This window comes from Lytechinus variegatus, chromosome 8 (genome assembly GCF_018143015.1).
Source record: "Lytechinus variegatus isolate NC3 chromosome 8, Lvar_3.0, whole genome shotgun sequence".
Lineage (NCBI taxonomy): Eukaryota > Metazoa > Echinodermata > Echinoidea > Temnopleuroida > Toxopneustidae > Lytechinus > Lytechinus variegatus.
Window position 1 is genome coordinate 7,606,768 of NC_054747.1, and position 18,141 is coordinate 7,624,908.

Consider the following 18,141-nt stretch of genomic DNA (forward strand, 5'->3'; position numbering starts at 1 on the left):
ACTTCAATAACTTTATTTGTTATCCGATTTTGATGAAATTTTCGGCATTTTCCTCGGTGGAATCTACTCTGTGTATTAAGATATAAACATTTTCAGCCCGGACCATCCCTTTAACTTCTCTGTTACTCTCCCTAGCTCCCCCCCCCCCCCCCCCCTCCCTCCCTTATGTATATCTACCTGCTCTAACCTTACAGGGGAATGCAGCCTTTGGAACAAGTGGGTTTATGTGGAAAGAGAAAAATCAAAGAATAAGATCAAAGAAAGTTTGAGAAAAAAACAGACAAATAATGATAAAGTTAGGAGCACGAGAATATTGCGATTATTAATGCTATGGAGATCCTCCCATTGGCAATGCAACAAAGATGTGTGGTGTCACATGTGACCCAACTTTCCCTGTGATGGACTTTACAATATATACAATACCCCCCCCCCCCAAAAAAAAAAAAATGTCTCTTTTCGCTCTTTCTTATGGTAATACAAATAGTTTATCCATAATGTATTCTTTGAAAATCTGTATTACATACATGATGCCCTATAGAAAGATTACATGATCTACTGACAGAAGTGATAAAAAAAGGCAAGTTTAAGTGAAATATATACAAAAGTAAGGGGAAAGATGTTTACATGTGACATCACACATCTTTGTCCCATTGCCAATGAGTGGATCTACATTGCAATAATGATCTAAACTTCAAATGCTCATAACTTTCTTATTATTTATTTAATTTTCTCAAACTTTTGATCTGTTTCTTTGATTTTCAGTTTTCACACAAGCTATCTCATTTCAAAGGTTTCATTTTCCTTTAAGTTAATACACCTATTGCTGTTCCCCACTCTTACTTGCACCCTCTGTCCCTCCCTCTCTCTCTTTCTTTCTCTCTCCTTATCTTATGATGTACTTGCAGCTTCAGAATATTATCTCTTGAAATTACTACCTGAATACCAAATACCCACATGTATTTCCAGTAACTTTAGTACTAGTATTTCAAATAGGATATTAGACAGAATACATGATAAAAGTAGAAAATCAACAATACTACGCAACACAAACATACAAGGAAAAATGAGACATACAAATCCTGATTCATACATAATATCATACATACTCAATATTATTTATTTCCTTTTAAAAATCAATCATTTCAAAAGACAAGGCAAGAGTTGGTTGGATTTGAGAATATCAAAAGCATGACATAATACCGGATATGAAGTGTGGTATAAACATCAATCCATTACAGAAATCAGAAATCAATTACTCTTCTGTTTAAAAAAAATCCCTTTTTTAAATAAAAAGGAAAGATACCCTGCAGAGTTGTAAAATAATAAGGAAATAAAATAAGTTACCTTAAATATGCATTCCTTTGGATACATCAATATGAGGGTCGTAGCACCATAATAGCAGCATATATTTCCAATCGAAATGGTTTCATAAATACCGTGAAGATACAGAGAGATAGCTTTACTTAACAGGCATTCCCATGTTTTTCTTCTCTCTTTTTTTCTAATATGCACCAAATTTGATTCTTGAAAGCATTCTAAACAAAAATTTCAGTAAAGAAATAAAGACATTAAGGGGTACATATAAAATATATACACTGTACAACGCAATCAAACACAACTTTACATTAAGCTAAAAAGTTATCTATTCTGCTCAACTTTAAGTTTGAATTTGCATTTTGGTAGCATTGATAATTAGTACCTCATAAAAGCTGACAGAAATAAATAATAATAATTGTGAATTCATATTGTGCAATTTATATATGGATATCCTAAAATGCACATTACAATAAAGGTTAAAAAATGATTTAAAAAAAAATAATAGAAACATATCAGTAAGTCAAAACAAAATGGAAGCCAAATATCTCTTTGGAATAAAATACAATAGAAGTGTCTGATATATTGAAAACTCTCTTGAAAAAGTCAAGTTTTCAGAAAATAAAAAACAAATTTACAATTTGCTGGATTGAGTGTAGATACATAAAACAAATGTTTGTGCCTTGTTTGCTACCACTTTAAGAATCCAATTCAGTGTCTGTTAATTCGTGCATACACAAAACGATGTAGGATCTGGCAAACACCATATTAAAATTTGAACAGAATTCATCACAAGTTGACATAAGGAACTACCACAAAGAATATTAAAAATAATTCTCAATATTAGCAAATCTACTCATCCTGCTACTTAATGATGCATATACAAGCTTAAAAAAAAGACCTACAAAAAATGATCATTAAACTTATAAAATACATGGATATATTTAAAACAGAGGTAGTGCTATCATTAAATTATATCGAACCTAATCACAAATAAAAATTACCTAAATTAATAGAGCCAGCAGATCATGTGTATAAAGATATAATTCCTTGGTTCAACTGAAGTTCATTTTCAAGGATGCACACATTAAGTTACATGACATGAAATAAATATACTCTTTATTGTAATAAGATTGGTTTGGTTCATATAGTAAAATATCAATTAAATTCATTCAAGTTTACCTTTCAAACAACATACAACAGTTTATTACTTGAATACTGAAATAAGAGTTGTTTTTAATTTTGGATTTTCGGAAGACCACTCCAAATTTTTTCGCTGGTTGATATACTCATTAACAGGAAATGTTACAAGCTATCATGACACAATCATTGTGCATTTTAAGTCACAAATATGTAACAAGGCAGATATTAGAAGCATATTTACCCCCAATGGAAATCAAAATGCAGTAACAGCGATTGGAGGGTGAATTCAATTGCTCATTGATAATGTTCCATGATAGGTTTATTTTTATAAAGAACACACCTTCAGCCTACTACAATCTGTTTGGGTAATGTTATATCTAACTGGTGGCTTCCAGTATGCATACAAAGGATATTCCTGCACTGACATAGCAACACACTTGGCTCATTGCATAATCCACTGAAGGTGCTTTTGTTGTTTTTGGGAACCCCCCCCCTCCCGAGTTATGCCGGTCATAAGTTACAGAGCTCTGAAGGTTATATTCATCCTAACACAACAAAACTCTATCCTCCTTCCCAAGCCCACATCAAACCAGTCACACATATGGATGCTCCTAGCACACTTAAGAGAATATCTTAACAAATTTAAATATGATTCCGTATGGCATTATATCTTGTCCCTTGGCAGATCAAAAGAAAGTTCTTGAACTGTCACTGAAGTCTTGAGAATGATCCCACATCAGATACTGGAGGGAGCTCAATAACTCTCCCCTGAAACAGTCTTTTCATGCTCATATCCAAACTATAGAGGGCAGTCTTCAGGCATTATACATCTGAAATCATGTAGTACCATTCCTGCTGGACACTTACATCCCGGTATGCAATTTTCAAGTTGATTACATTCTAAAGAATCTTCTATCGTGTTGACTGTATCACAAGTTTGTACGCAGGGCGATGTGCACTCATTGTACACTGCACCCTCTGGACACGAAATTGCTGGAAAATAAAAGAAAAGAGGAAAATATATTTGAAATAATGGGTAGCAATAAATATTACAAAATATATTGCATTGCTAGAAACAACATGTCCTGGCTGCTTTACGTTATGTTGTTTATTCTTTACTAAAAAGAATCTACTCATAACTGGGTAATAGGTCTACGTCAAACATTTATCCAAGATGTTAATAATGCGCTGTTGTGACATAAGGCATCCGGACTTCGAAACAGAGGGTCATGGGTTCGCATCCCAGCGATGGCGTAATATCCTTCGGCAAGAAATTTATCCACATTTTGCTGCACTCGACCCAGGCGAATGGGTACCTGGTAGGATCTATTCATTGAACGCTTTAGCATCTATTAATATGACGGCTCAGCTACAGCCAGGGTAATAATATGATACCAATTATCAAAGTGCAGTTGAGTATATGCACATAGGAACTGTGCTATATAAATGGACATAATATTATTATGATTATTATCATCACTACAACATTACCGGTTTTCTTTTTATGCATTGTTGGCACTAAAACTGTTCCTGTGTGGCTGGTACAGTAGTGTTCTTTGCCAAGAATGCTTGTTTGATTGCCAAATCTCTTGGTTCTTGAAGATTATACAAAAGTCCTATGAAGAAAAAAAAATACCTATGGACCTACCACAATAGTTGTCTCTTTGCCAATCTATCATTATGCCTTTCTTTCTGGCTTCATGTGAATACGCTGTTAACACATCGCAAAGGCATCTCTCATGGGCAGGACAGGCACAGAGGTCGTACATACAAGCATCAAAGAAAGGCAGGGGTGGGACTAAGGCATGGGCAGCAGCGAATGGCTCTTCCTACAGATGGTAAAGTGAAAAAAAATATGTAGGGAGAAAAGAAATTATTACATAAATACTACAGAGCAATTACTACAAAGATATTATACAAATATAAAGCGAAATCATTCCTCTAGATGGTGCGCAGGTGAAAGCAAAAAAAGATAGAGAAAGAGATTATTATTATTTTTTATTATTATTATTTGTTTGGCGTCACCTGTGATGGGAGGCGAAAAGCGAACTGAATCACTGTGACCCGCAGGTCTCTCCTCACGATATAACTGATTGGGGGGAATGCAGGTGGACCACTACACTGGGGGTTCCCCCTACTCTTATACGAATAGTGCAATGGGTTCTTAACGTGCAAAGGTGGTGACTCTCCTCTACACGGGGCCTCCATTCAACGTCCTATCCGAGGGACGGAGTGTTTTCCATTGTAACATAGCCTGCATCTATGAAACATGGGAGAGACATTTACAGACAACGCACTGGCTTCAGTCATCCGCCCGGGTGGACTCAATCCCACGATCTTTGGTTCGACGGGCAGACGCATTACCGACTGAGCCAACACCGCTCTCAACATTGAGAACATATTACATTTGTACTACAGAATAATCATTACAAAAATATTATGAGAATATAAAGGGAATGGTTGTTCTACACAAGGTATAAGTAAACAAAAATGCAGAGAGAAATAAAAACTACAGAAGATTATTAAAAAAATACTATATCAACAAGCAATACTATTTTGAGAGAATAACTTATTAAAAACATAGATAAAATAGATAAAATTGTATGTACCATACAAGCCAAAATGTTTGTAAACAAAATTAAATTGGCTGATTATGCAAGTCCAAAATGAAAAAAAAGATCCTTTGTCAGTAAGTTGTATCATGTTTGAAGAGATGGAAATTACAGTAGGAAAACACTTAAAATTTATTTTATTCTAGAATAAATTGAATTTTAAAAAGAAAGTGAATGAAAATAATTATTGGATGCTTCGTTTTGGTTGGATTTTATCCAAAAGAAGGCAATAAATGTGGATTTGGCATTAAATAAGACATATCAATAATTGAGAGAATCTATACCTTGAGTATACTGCATCTGTCCCTTGCCATGAATTCCATATCAGCGTTGTCATTCCTTAGGCAAGGCGTCTGCTCGACACTCTCTTGACACGAGCATTCTGCATAATCACCAACTAAGAATGTGTTCCCAAATTCTGATGCCGTCCCACAAAGCGTACCATTCGAAGCTCTGTGAGACATTAAAAACAAAAGAAAAGTTTGTATTGTATTTATTTTCCATTCAAAAAAACATGCAAAATACAAACAAAATACATCAGATATAATTACAAAATAAAATGGGTACATATGACTGGCTGGATTGCCCATTCAGAGTGGTAATTATTACCACTCTATTCTGCCTAAGGGTCCAGACTCCAGACGGTAATAAAATAGATAAAATTGTATTATAAACATCATTAACAAGCAGAAAAGAACATTGTTAAACAAAATATAAAATAATGAAAACAATATACATAAAACAAAATTTAAAGTTAGGAGTTCACGCTAATAAATGACATACCTGTAGTTTGGGTAGTAGCAGGCATAGAATAGGGAGGTACAGTATCCCAGGTGGCATGTGCCTATTTTTTGAGGACTTTTGAATGGTTAAATAATCTATATGGTTAATTACAACCCCTCGTTTTTTTCAAAACCACCTTTGTGAATTCCGGCCGTTGGGTGTAAACCAAGTGGCAGTTTACCAATGAAAGGGATAATTCATTAAAAGGGACTCACCTGAAATCGTCATCAGGGTTACCATTGTAATCACCACACAATCCACACAGCTGACCTTCCCAGATGCCATCGGCTACAACCTCAGCGAAATGGGCACCATCCCACGACAGTGATATACCAATGTTGGTATGAACTACTATCATAAGACCTAAATAGAAATAACATATTCCGTAAAACAATGAGGTGATGCCAATGTTATAAATAAAAAACAAACATCAAGAATAAAAGGATGAATTCAATTAATGGATGTTCAGAAAGCAATCGGTTTTGGGCTGAAAATAAAATGAACATCATCCCACAAAAGATGTTGGTGTGGATGACTGTCATAAGACCTTGATAAGAAATAGCAAACAGAGAGAATCGAGAGCATACTGAAAAACCTAAAACTAAAAGATATACAGGATTATTCAGAATAGATTTTCTGAAAACAACCAGAAAATGGCAACCAATGATGGAAGGACACAAATGATGCTATGAGTCACTATCATTATAATTATTGAATAGGGAAACCACAAAAGAATAAAAAAAATAAGAAAACAAAAACATATATTGAGAGAAACCTTAAGTAACCCCAAAGAACATGACGAGCTGCAAACAGTAGCAAGAATGAAGTATATTATATAAATATATTAGATAGCCAAGACAGATAGCCAAGCGCGATTGGTCCATAGCGCGTCACATGATATGATTGAAATCAATGTATTTTCCCAGCCGGTCCACCTTCGATGAATATATTGACCAACCGGTCCATGAATATATTTTTCTACGTGTATGGCGCCCTCTTGTGGATTAGATGTTACCATGCATTATCGGCCTGCCTTGGGTCCTTGACCTGGACTGGGCTCTAACTTAGATTTAGATATAGGGCTAGGCCTAAACAAAGTTGATTTGAATAGAAAAGGGTCGTTCACTGCGTTAGACTAACGTTACTTAGATATCTATAGATCAAGATCTAACGTTAGATCTATACCAGTTCAATCAATCACTGTGAATATCATAAACATGCTGCACGCATCGTTAGGCCTAACTTTATCTTCATCATTAGAGGCTATCTAATATAACAGATATTGACTGATGGGATGTGTAAAAAAAAACATTCTTTGGACCACCTAAAGGATTACTATTTTCCCTCGTGATCATATTTTCCCTCAGCGCTGCGCGCTTCGGGAAAATATAAATCCGGCGGTCCAAAGAATGTTTATATTACACACCCCATTAGTCAATATCTGTATAATATTTGTCCAATTATAGTAACATGTGTTGTACAATACCCAATTTCCTACTGGAAAAGGGATGTCCAGGAGTAAAGCTCATGTGAATTAAATCAATTTGACTATATATCTTACCTATTTTTTGTATACTGAATTCTGGTTCATTGAGGTAAGGTAGGGTGATTTCCTCTTTGTTGAGTCTGACGGCAAAGTTTGGTAAGAGATCGATGGTCACGTTATGGACCTTGAAGGACACAAGCTCGGTCCAGGATACAGCGTAGGTTTCCTTTCCGTTGTTCTGTACTATGATCTACAAGGGAAGAAAGAACATCCACATAAACTTATTTGGAAACAGGACTTCTTACTTGAATTTCAAGGGAAGTATCACTTTTTATTAATTGCTAGATTATCTATCAAGTGATGAAATGATGAATTGTCCATGCCAGGATCCAGTCACACAAAGGTTTATCATGGGCAGCAAATATGAAAGACCAATTTTGATTGCTTCCTGGAACTACAACCATCATTACTATTACTATTATCATTATTATCATTATTTTCATTTCTATTCAATTCTTCTTAATTTCTTTTATAATTTCCCAAAAAGCACCTTGAGCACTCTACAGAGTGGATTTGATGCGATATAAGTCTAATTATTATCATTAATTTGATGGAACATTGAATTTGTTTGATGATAAAGTCAAGAAATAAGATATTCATTTTGTCTCCAACGATACCCAGTGGAATAGCACATGCAACTGCAATGTGAAGTATAGCTCAGACAAACTCAAAGGCACACCAGGCAGGATTCAAACCCACAATCTCTGGATTACCAGACCAGCGTCATATCCAAAGTTATCATTACTTATTATTACATCACCTGCATCATAAGCATACTATCATTAATATAATCATCATTATTCTTGTTGTTATTGCGATCAAAGTGATAACTTTTACAAACCTCAAACTGGTTAGTGGTGCAGTCTTTACTGAGTGTGTAGGTACAGGTTCCTTGGAAGTCATGGAATCTCTTGTCAAACGTCCTGTAATGAGGATCTCCAAACACTATACAAGATCCCATCTCTGTAAAGGTTTCATCAAGAAAATACAGGAAATAGGAAGTAAATATCCTCATGAAATATTGAAACCTTAATATCAAAGTAGTGTGTGTTCTGTTGTTAGAATTTGCAATTTATTCAATAAACTTTATTCATACATTATGTATGACTATTTACGTTTTAAAATACAATAACAACTTGAAATTATGAAAATCATTACATAATGTAACTGGTTTCAATAGACATAAATCACATAGCTCAAAATTATGAATGCAAAAATTATACATTACATTAGATTTATCAAGCATTTATATTCTTTTGTGAGTTGAATCATTTCAGTGGCAGCGGGGGGATCAACATATCAATATGTCAAGTGATCATTTCCACAGCATTAGTGGTTGATTGATGTGTCTTTTTATCTGAATATTAATTCTCAACAGTATTCATATATATCAGTGTAATTAAATCTTTTGAGTATTTTCAAATTAGCATAAAACAACATGGAAATATTTAAAAAAGAAATACAGTGGTGCCAAAAAGTTAGTGAACACCAAAATAAAATTAACTTATTCATGCAGAGTGTTGAATGTATACAACTATGGAAGCAGGAGACCGTCAAAAACACGGATATACGTCGTGTCGTAATTCAATTTACTACACGACGTAAATAATTACGAAGTGTAGTAATTCGAATTACTACACGACGTAAATAATTACGTAGTGTAGTAATTCGAATTACTACACGACGCAATTCCGAATTACTGCCCAACGATTTAATGTCATGTCGTTAAATGAATTAGTGTCGCTACATCAAATAATTAAGGTCGTGTAGTAATTCGAATTACTACACGACGTAAATAATTACGTAGTGTAGTAATTCCAATTACTACACTACCTAAAGAATTACGTCGTGTAGTAAATAATTACTACACGACGTAATTCCGAATTACTGCTCAACGATTTAACGTCATGACGTTAAATGAATTAGTGTAGTGACGTTAAATCAACCAATGAGACAGTTCGTTATATGAGCGCAATGCGAAGAGCTGAGACTACAGAGTATTGTACAGGAGCGTACCGGCAGGAAGTTAGTTGGATGTTCGATATTCAAACTGTAAAGTTGGTTTGATATTCAGGTTCGATATTCAAGCGCCTGTGAAGCTGGACCAATATTTTTTTCGGGGGTCTGAAATCTCAATTTCGTTTCCGCTCGCGCTTCACGCTCGCAACAATTGTATAGTTATATACCTATCCTCTTCATGATTAGAAAAGTGTTTAGATAGAATGTATCTTTTTTGGTCTGAAATCTCCATTTTGTTTCCGCTCGCTCTTCGCGCTCGCATAGTTGTATACCCATCCTGTTCATGATTACAAAAAGTGTTTAGAACGTCCAGATATCATCCCCGGATATCAAAGCTCTTCGGCTCGTGAGATATCATCTGCATGGACCAATTAATGCAAACTGCTAGTCCTTAACAGGTCCATTTTTAAGTCAGGAGAGACTACATTCGAAATAAAATTAGCTTGCACTCCACGCTCTGTTTTTTAAAAAAATTGTGGGTCACCCTCCCCCTGGCCCCAAAATGTTATTTTGTCTCCTCCTAGGTTAAAAACCCTGATGCCGTCATTGCCACGGACCCGATCCGCATAGTACTGCCCCCCCCCCAAAAAAAAAAAAAATGTTACAACCGAGAACAATAGGAAATGATAAAAGGAAAGAAAGATGAAAGATACGTCATTTTATGCATACCATGTCAAAATCAATCTCAAAGTTAAAGGTTTTTTTTTCTCGCTGGCTCGAGACTTTTTATTAAGCAAATTTTTGCTGCATGCGCCATTGTGTGCCCCCTCTTTTTGTTCTTATCACGCACTGAGCTTGGGGCTTTGCCCTATTGGCATTGCTCGGGGCACAATCATAAACATCCTGTTCATACAATGATATGACCCCTCCGTTCTCCCTTCCCTTTCTCTCCCGTTCCCCCTCCTTTTCTTTCCAATCTCCCCTTTTCGCTTCTCTCTCTCCTATTATGCATTCTCTCTTTTCTTGTTTTTTTTACTCTATCCACTGGTGGCACCAAGAGATTAGTCAGGACCGTGGTTCCCCATGCTTGAAATATTCCGTTTCGTTAATTTTAGCCCCCTATTAATGTGAATGCGCCGGGTCAAACTAGTGTTTATATGGTTGCCCGAGTCGAGTTCTACAAGTTAGGATACGTGTTACCCCGGCTAGGCCGTCGGGGTATCTCTGGGGGCCCCTCGAAAAAAAAATTCTTGCCCTTTTATTCACTGACGTTTGTCCCCTAAATGTCCTCGTACTTAATTGGACAAACCAGTGTTGTTATGGTTGCCCGAGACGTGCTGCACCTGTAAAACCCCTTAGCTTTCAAAACCCCTGAATAATTGAATATCGAATATTGGTCCAGCTTCACAGGCGTTTGAATATCGAACCTGAATATCAAACCAACTTCACAGTTTGAATATCGAATATCGAACATCCAACTAACTTCCTGCCGGTACGTTCCTGTACAATACTCTGTAGTCTCAGCTCTTCGCATTGCGCTCATATAACGAACGGTCTCATTGGTTGATTTAACGTCACTACACTAATTCATTTAACGTCATGACGTTAAATCGTTGAGCAGTAATTCGGAATTACGTCGTGTAGTAATTATTTACTACACGACGTAATTCTTTAGGTAGTGTAGTAATTGGAATTACTACACTACGTAATTATTTACGTCGTGTAGTAATTCGAATTACTACACGACCTTAATTATTTGATGTAGCGACACTAATTCATTTAACGTCATGACATTAAATCGTTGGGCAGTAATTCGGAATTGCGTCGTGTAGTAATTCGAATTACTACACTACGTAATTATTTACGTCGTGTAGTAATTCGAATTACTACACTACGTAATTATTTACGTCGTGTAGTAAATTGAATTACGACACGACGTATATCCGTGTTTTTGACGGTCTCCTGCTTCCATACAAAACAACACTACAACTCCGACGATGAGCCCAGAGAAACAAACTTTATTGAATGTAATATTATATCACCTAATGTCACAATTTAATAACTAAAAGATGATAGAACTTTTAAAAATGTTCAATTTCCAGTGGGGTTCACTAACTTTGTCGCACCACTTTATGTGGCATATCTTGTATGAAGAACTATCCCAAAGGATACAAGCAAAAATTTTCCTGCAAACATTCAAACAATGTCAAATATGGAAAATCATCGATTTCATTCATGGAGAAATATTAGCCGAATGCAGGCCGAGAAATTGTGGCAAGAATATTCCATTTCCTACCAATACCTGTGTAGAAATCAATTAATCAATGAAGTACTATGAGCCCTTGATGGAATGAACTTGGCAAACAACAAGCTAATGAAATGACTTACTTGGCACACATTCTTCACAGCATCCATCGGGTGCCATCTGTATTTCCTCTCCCTGTTAAAAAGAGAGAAATCCATATTGATAGGAATATCCATAGGGTTACTTATTTTTCAAGTTGTGCCTCAGAGTGGTTACACTAAATATGTATGTATAATCATTACCATTTTTAATAGAGCAATTCTATGAAATAATAAACATATTTGTATGTCCGTCCCCATTCATTCCCTTCTTCTTTCACATCACAAAATGTCATGCCATAATAACAATAATATTCTGCATTTATATAGCGCTTAATACATCGGAACGACGTCTCTAAGCGCTTTACAGACATATTATTACCCCGGTCATTGGATCCTTGCATGCCCGCATACAATGTATGCACATTCTCCACTCCCTGGGGAGCATTCCAACAAGAGTTCCAAGACTCAATTGCTAGGCATACTACATATAGGCTTTCACATCCTACCGGGTACCCATTTAACACCTGGGTGGAGAGTGGCAAAGTGTGGAGTAACGCCTTGTCGAACACACAACCCTCTGATTACAAGGCGAGAGTCAGAATGCTACACCACGACACTTCCACATGATTTGAGTTTTACCAATGTACCTTATCATATAAACAACATAATGCAGAAAATCATTTCAGGGAGATCTGCATATTTCATAACTTTTTCGTACATGCAACTCCTGGATGGCTCTTTCATAATGCAGGACAGGGCTAGCAAAATGTAAATCCCTTATAATCGATATCTTAAAACTTAATAACTTTAAAAAAAAAGAATTAACAAACTAAACAACATGTTTCTCCTTACCCCAAGACAGTTCAGTACTGGGCATTCACGTCTTGAACAGCGTGGGTTGCCACCCTCGCAGATACACTCCTGACATCCTATCATAAAACTCCCCCCTGCTGGAATGGTCTCACCCTGGAATGTACACGGCAGGTTGTCTATGGTCATAGAAAGGATGATGAGAAGGGGGAATTATGATAAATACATCAGACAATAATGATCAATAAAGTATGAGAAAACATAGGGAAAGTAGATGAGAAGGGGAAATCATCACATGAAAAAAAAGATGAAGCTTAAATATTTTCATATATTATGATGAAGTTATGAAGTGAGAAGAAAATAATTAGTAACAATTTTATTGGTTTATACGATACACAACAAATCAAAGAAATAATGACATTGAATAAATGAAAATTATGCAGGTCAAAGACCATCAACGGACGGACCATTCTCTGAAGGCTATTACAGATGGAAGGCTTGGAGAACTTACTTAATTGAAGAGCACCAGCACAGTGTTTACAGCAGTCCCCTTCTTCCTTGACCTGATCTTCAGGAGGACAATCAAGGCTCGGACAGGACAAGGACACAGAACGACATGTAACAGCACCATCCTAAAATAGATAGAGAGTAAGAAAATTAAAGAAGTGGGGTTTAGTCTCCTTCACAAAATGGAGGAACTTTACAAAGTGTTAATAATGACTTAAATGCCCATATTTCATGAATAATACCACTGATGCGTACACAATAATTAACAAAGAGGGGTGGAGTCTCCTTCACAAAATGGAGGCACTTTCACAAAGTGTTAAGTGGGACTTAGATTGTAGCTGGAGCCCTAAAGGCTCATATTCCATGAATACTTCCACTGACAAGTACAAAACAATTAAGAAAGAGGGGTTGAGTCTCCTTCACAAAATGGAGGTACTTTCACAAAGGGTTAAGTATGACTTAGATTCATGCTGGAGCCCGAAAGGCCCATATTTCGTGAAAAGTACCTTTGACAAGAACACAGTAATTAAGTAGAGTAGAGTCTCCTTCATGAAATGGAGACACTTTCACAAAGTGTTAAGTATGACTTTGATCCATGCAAGAGCCATATTAGGAATATATTTCATGTATAATGCCATCGATGAGAAGGAAAAAGGTTGTATTCCTTGAGCATGATCTGACCAATGCAGACAAAGAGAGAGAGAGAATGAAGTAAGCGGTTTCAGTTTTTTGAAAAGAATAGAGGCTGACATTAATAAATGGTTAATTGAAACTAGGACTCATACGGGAGACCAAACAAGTTATAAGGTTTATTACCACCCAGTAGAATGCAGCTATGGAGAATGATGTGACTAAATGGGATGCATTTATATTGAAACTTTTGAAGTTGAAATGTTACTGAAAACAGCTTTTTCACGAATTCCATGTTCTTGCAGACCTCTGAACATTACAGACACACAAAAAGTATTTTTAAAATACAAAAAAAATAAAAATTTTATGACACTTACTGTACAGGTACAGTTAGTGCAGCTATCACCCATTGGGATGAAGATCTCGTTATTGAGGACCAGCCTTCCGTCAAACACACAGGCATCTAGTTTGCATTCTGGACAGCAGGATCCAGGAGCCCGTACCTGCCTGATCTGAGGGCAGCCGATGTCTACACACTCTGGAGCTTCGCAAAGTAACTCACCAGCCTGTAGTTGGAAAAGGTAAAATTTAGTTAGTCTGCAGATTTAAATTGCCAGGCCTCGAATTAGCCAAAAAGACCATCTGAAGCCATATCCTTTGCTAACCATATCATTGCCTGTTCCTTTTTTATTTGGGCCAATATAAGTGTGCATTCTTGTATTTGGTCATGATGCCCTTTTCTTATAAGTGTAATCTTATACAATTTATTTTCTTCATGCCCCTTTAAGAGAGGATTGGTGCCTTCCACATGTGCTCCTCACCATTGTGAACTTGCCCCCCAAAAATGTATTTTGAGACCTACTCTGATCATCTACCAGGTATCTATTATATAACATCAGTCCTACTGTATTACCAGTGATTTGTACCAAGGTTCCAATGCTTACCATACACAGGCATGTTGAACATTCATCCGGTTGATGTGAGGATCCACTTTCTAAGATGACATCATCAATCTGACAGGTCATCCTTGATACCTCAGGATCTTGATTGCAAAGACAGAATAATTAAAAGATTCAAGATTTAGAGCCATCCTTTACGAAGAGCTGCAAACTATCAGTCTTAACCATACAACTACATAGCTAGTGATGACTTTATAAGCCATCTGAAATAAGTAGGTACGGTATCTTTGCCCATGCTGAACACAATCAACTTATCAAAACCACTGTGAATTCATATTCACTTATTATAACACTATTCCAACTCTTTTCCATGTATTATAAGTGGTAAACATTGAATAGTTCATTAAAGAAAATGCGCATGCATATATTTTGTAATCTATATACAAAGTATGATAAACTCAGTAAAAAAATGGATGGAGGGAGGGAGGGAGTGTTGACATTATCTAGGCAAGGGTATTTTGGGGGAATATATTAATATTACATTAATTGTTGAGAGGAGGGCCTTGTATCCCCCCCCCTACATATGGTTAAGACTTTTTTTTCTTTCAATATACACACAATGTAAAAACATACAAATATAAATACATCTCCACATACATGCATAGCATTCCTGTCCTGTTTTAACATAGAGTACATTTATTTACTCACCAACACAATCGGGGCAACATGCCCCATCTCTGTAGACAACAGACTCCGCTGGACAATCAGGGATCGGGCAAGTGATGGGCTGGCAGTTGAGACGATCGTCCTGACAGACGCATTCCATGCAATCCTGTGTGGCTGGACTGAAGGTCTGACCATTGGTGTAAGTGGTGTTCTCGAATGTACAGCCTGGTCAGTTTGGAAAGACAAGAGTGTGTCATGAAGCATCTTGTCAGTGGTTTTCACTGGCTAATTTGTTTTGAGCCAATCAGATGCAAGGATTTGAGTAGCTTATAACAATTAAAATGGGAATCACTGACTATTTTTTCATGAAATACTCTACTGTTCAAATCAATTTTGGAATCCAGGGCCACGTTTTACAAAGAGTTATAATTGATTCGATCAACCACAACTATGGAAAGTCATCAATATCTTAAATGAATGTTTGTTAAAAATACTTTGTAGATGCTCTCTTGTAAAGTTAGGGTGTTTATCTTTGTTTACAAAAGGCATTGCGCAAATTTTCTGTAGAAAACAAAATATGAAACTGCTGGATTTCCATACATTTGAGGTTGATCGGATCAATCGTAACTCTTTGTAAGATGGCGTCCAGGATTCTGATTCATTCAAAAACACTCTACATTGTTTGATCAATATCCTATCCTTATGATAATATAAATGAAATGTTAAATGATGATTACAGTGTGAGAGGATTCATTTTATCACTGTTCCTGTTGTCTACTGAATTCTATAATTGACAATATGCTTTGTAAATAGATCACCAATGTTGATTGATTGATTGGCCGATATGGCCTTTTATTGCATCCAAGATAAAATCATACATTTAACATGATAAAACAATATTTACAAATATTATAAAGAGGCAAAGGGATAAAAAAGCAAAATACAATTTTAGAGATAACAATTACAACAAATGAAAGCACAACATACAAGTACCGGATGCAGGGGACCAGCAAAGGCCTATCAAGGCTAGTCCCCGAACATAACATAACAATAAATAAATAAAGTATACACCAAATACAAAAAGGGCAAAAACAGACAACTGAAAGTCTATTTAATGGCAACAGGCTCATTGTACGATTTGATAGATAAGTTGTAGCCTCCATTCCCTGCACAATGACCTGACCAATGCAGTGATGCATACCACAGAAACTGGGGCTTAATAACACATGCAATTTCAGTCACAATTGAATCTTTGTGAAACATCCCCTCCCCTCTCCCCCGTAGCTTACATGTACATCTATATTTCATAGCTTACCTTCACAAGATGCGCAGCATTCTCCAAAATCAAACTGAGGATCAATACAGTTGCGGATGGGACAGATCGGTGTGTTGCACTCTATCTCTGTATTCTATAATGTAAAAGAAAACAGAGTAATTCCAAACATGTTGTTGCTTGACAATGTGCTTTTGAAGCTCCATCTCATACTGCATTTGTATTCATTCCTCCATTCTCAACCTGTCTATTGCTTGGGGTTAGCTACATGTAATTAGTACATTTTACACAGCCTTCCTGTGATAAATTTATTTTGAATCATTGTTGTAGACCAGCAGTGGAGAGGACTATTTTTATGAAGTTTTATTTTAATATTGCAAGACAAATCCTTGGACCACTGCAATGTAGATTTTTAAAAGGCAAAAGCGATTTTGTGTCTCGCCCACTTATGAAAATAACCAGAAATATTGTGATTTGCGAGGGCACGCAACAGAATTGTATCAAAACTTCATTGTGAAATGATGTGGATGGAATAACGCTTGTCATAAAAGCCTTGCACGTAAACTTTAATATGGAACTGAAAATGACCTTTGACCTTACCATGTGACCTCCGACTGCAGCATATGATGCACGGGCCCCAAGTCCATCTACAATTCAAGTTTTGTTGAAAAGTAACACACGGTTGCGGAGTTAGGTGTCATAAGAGAGTCTTGCATGTAAACTTTAACGTCAACCTGAAAATGACCTTTGACCTTACCATGTGACCACAGACTGCAGCATAACATGCAGGTCCCAAAGTCCATCTACCATGCAAGTTTGGTTGAAAAGCGACTTACGGTTGTGGAGTTATGTGTCATTAGATTTGTGACGGACGGACGACATTTGGATCCCTAAGCCTCGCCTTCACCTCTGGTGGGCGAGACAAAAATCAATAACTAAGCAAAATGGAATTGAAGTGATAAAAATGACATTATTAATATTTCTGCTATATTATATCAGTAGGGAGTTTTAGATTGTGTGGATCAAATTGGCATCTACATGTAGGTCTACTCATCATGAGCATGTATTAACATATTGGAGTAGCCCAATGACTATGAACATATATAAAAGATCACACTTGACAAATTCAGCAACGGGAAGTTAACTAGCACTCCACTATGTCAATGTGCAAACTTCCTGATATAACACATGATATTATATGAAAAACTAGCATTTGGCAAGATGGCCTTAAAAAACCAAAAAGTGATCTTGGACTTACAATACATCTGCATGTTGTGCATGGGTCCTCCCCGTCCTGCCATGTTTGACCATGGCTGTATATGGTTCCATCCTGGGCGGTGCAGACGGCACATTGAGGGCAGCATTGACCAAACGCTTGGACGGTCTCCATGCAGTATATGGGAGGGCAGGTCTCGTCCTCGCAGTTAGTCTCCATGACGTTCCCATTCTGATAGAGAAGTTACAAGGGTAACAGTATTGATTCATATACTGGAAAACATTGCTTTAGATTTCAATGAAGTCATCATCATCTCTTTCACTATCATTATCATAATTTACTTTATGGCAATTTCATTAAGAACTAACTCTTTGCAAGTCGGACCCTTACATTTTCTCCATTCTTTCCTCTTCACTTCACTTCATTTACTACTCAAG

At 36.5% G+C, this 18,141-nt stretch overlaps 2 protein-coding genes across 2 annotated transcripts in view; both read right to left on the reverse strand.

Annotated features, from left to right (window-relative positions):
- Positions 1 to 2,805: 2,805 nt before the first annotated feature.
- Positions 2,806 to 17,905, reverse strand: LOC121419917 (kielin/chordin-like protein). The gene is made up of 14 exons (XM_041614408.1): positions 17,747 to 17,905; positions 16,531 to 16,624; positions 15,258 to 15,440; positions 14,595 to 14,692; positions 14,028 to 14,216; positions 13,025 to 13,145; positions 12,556 to 12,692; positions 11,746 to 11,797; positions 8,240 to 8,361; positions 7,414 to 7,588; positions 6,068 to 6,215; positions 5,354 to 5,522; positions 4,106 to 4,286; positions 2,806 to 3,450 (listed from the first exon to the last, which is right to left on the reverse strand). The coding sequence occupies exons 1-14, from the start codon at positions 17,876 to 17,878 to the stop codon at positions 3,257 to 3,259; spliced, it is 1,995 nt and encodes a 664-aa protein (XP_041470342.1). The 5' UTR covers positions 17,879 to 17,905; the 3' UTR covers positions 2,806 to 3,256.
- Positions 17,879 to 18,141, reverse strand: part of LOC121420611 — a gene marked incomplete at its 3' end in the record, with an annotated part of 159,523 nt that continues 159,260 nt past the window's right edge. The window contains exon 123 of the mRNA XM_041615273.1: positions 17,879 to 17,935. Within this exon, the coding sequence (XP_041471207.1) occupies positions 17,879 to 17,935 (57 nt within the window). The remainder of the gene's footprint in view (positions 17,936 to 18,141) is intronic.

Excerpts from the sequence above, each read along its gene's own strand:
- LOC121419917 (XM_041614408.1), bottom strand. The coding sequence starts at position 17,878 with ATGGAGACCGTCCAAGCGTTTGGTCAATGCTGCCCTCAATGTGCCGTC. Across the intron at positions 13,146-14,027 it reads GCACTAACTGTACCTGTACA|GATGGTGCTGTTACATGTCG; the intron begins GTAAGTGTCATA and ends TATCTATTTTAG. Across the intron at positions 5,523-6,067 it reads AACCCTGATGACGATTTCAG|AGCTTCGAATGGTACGCTTT; the intron begins GTGAGTCCCTTT and ends AATGTCTCACAG.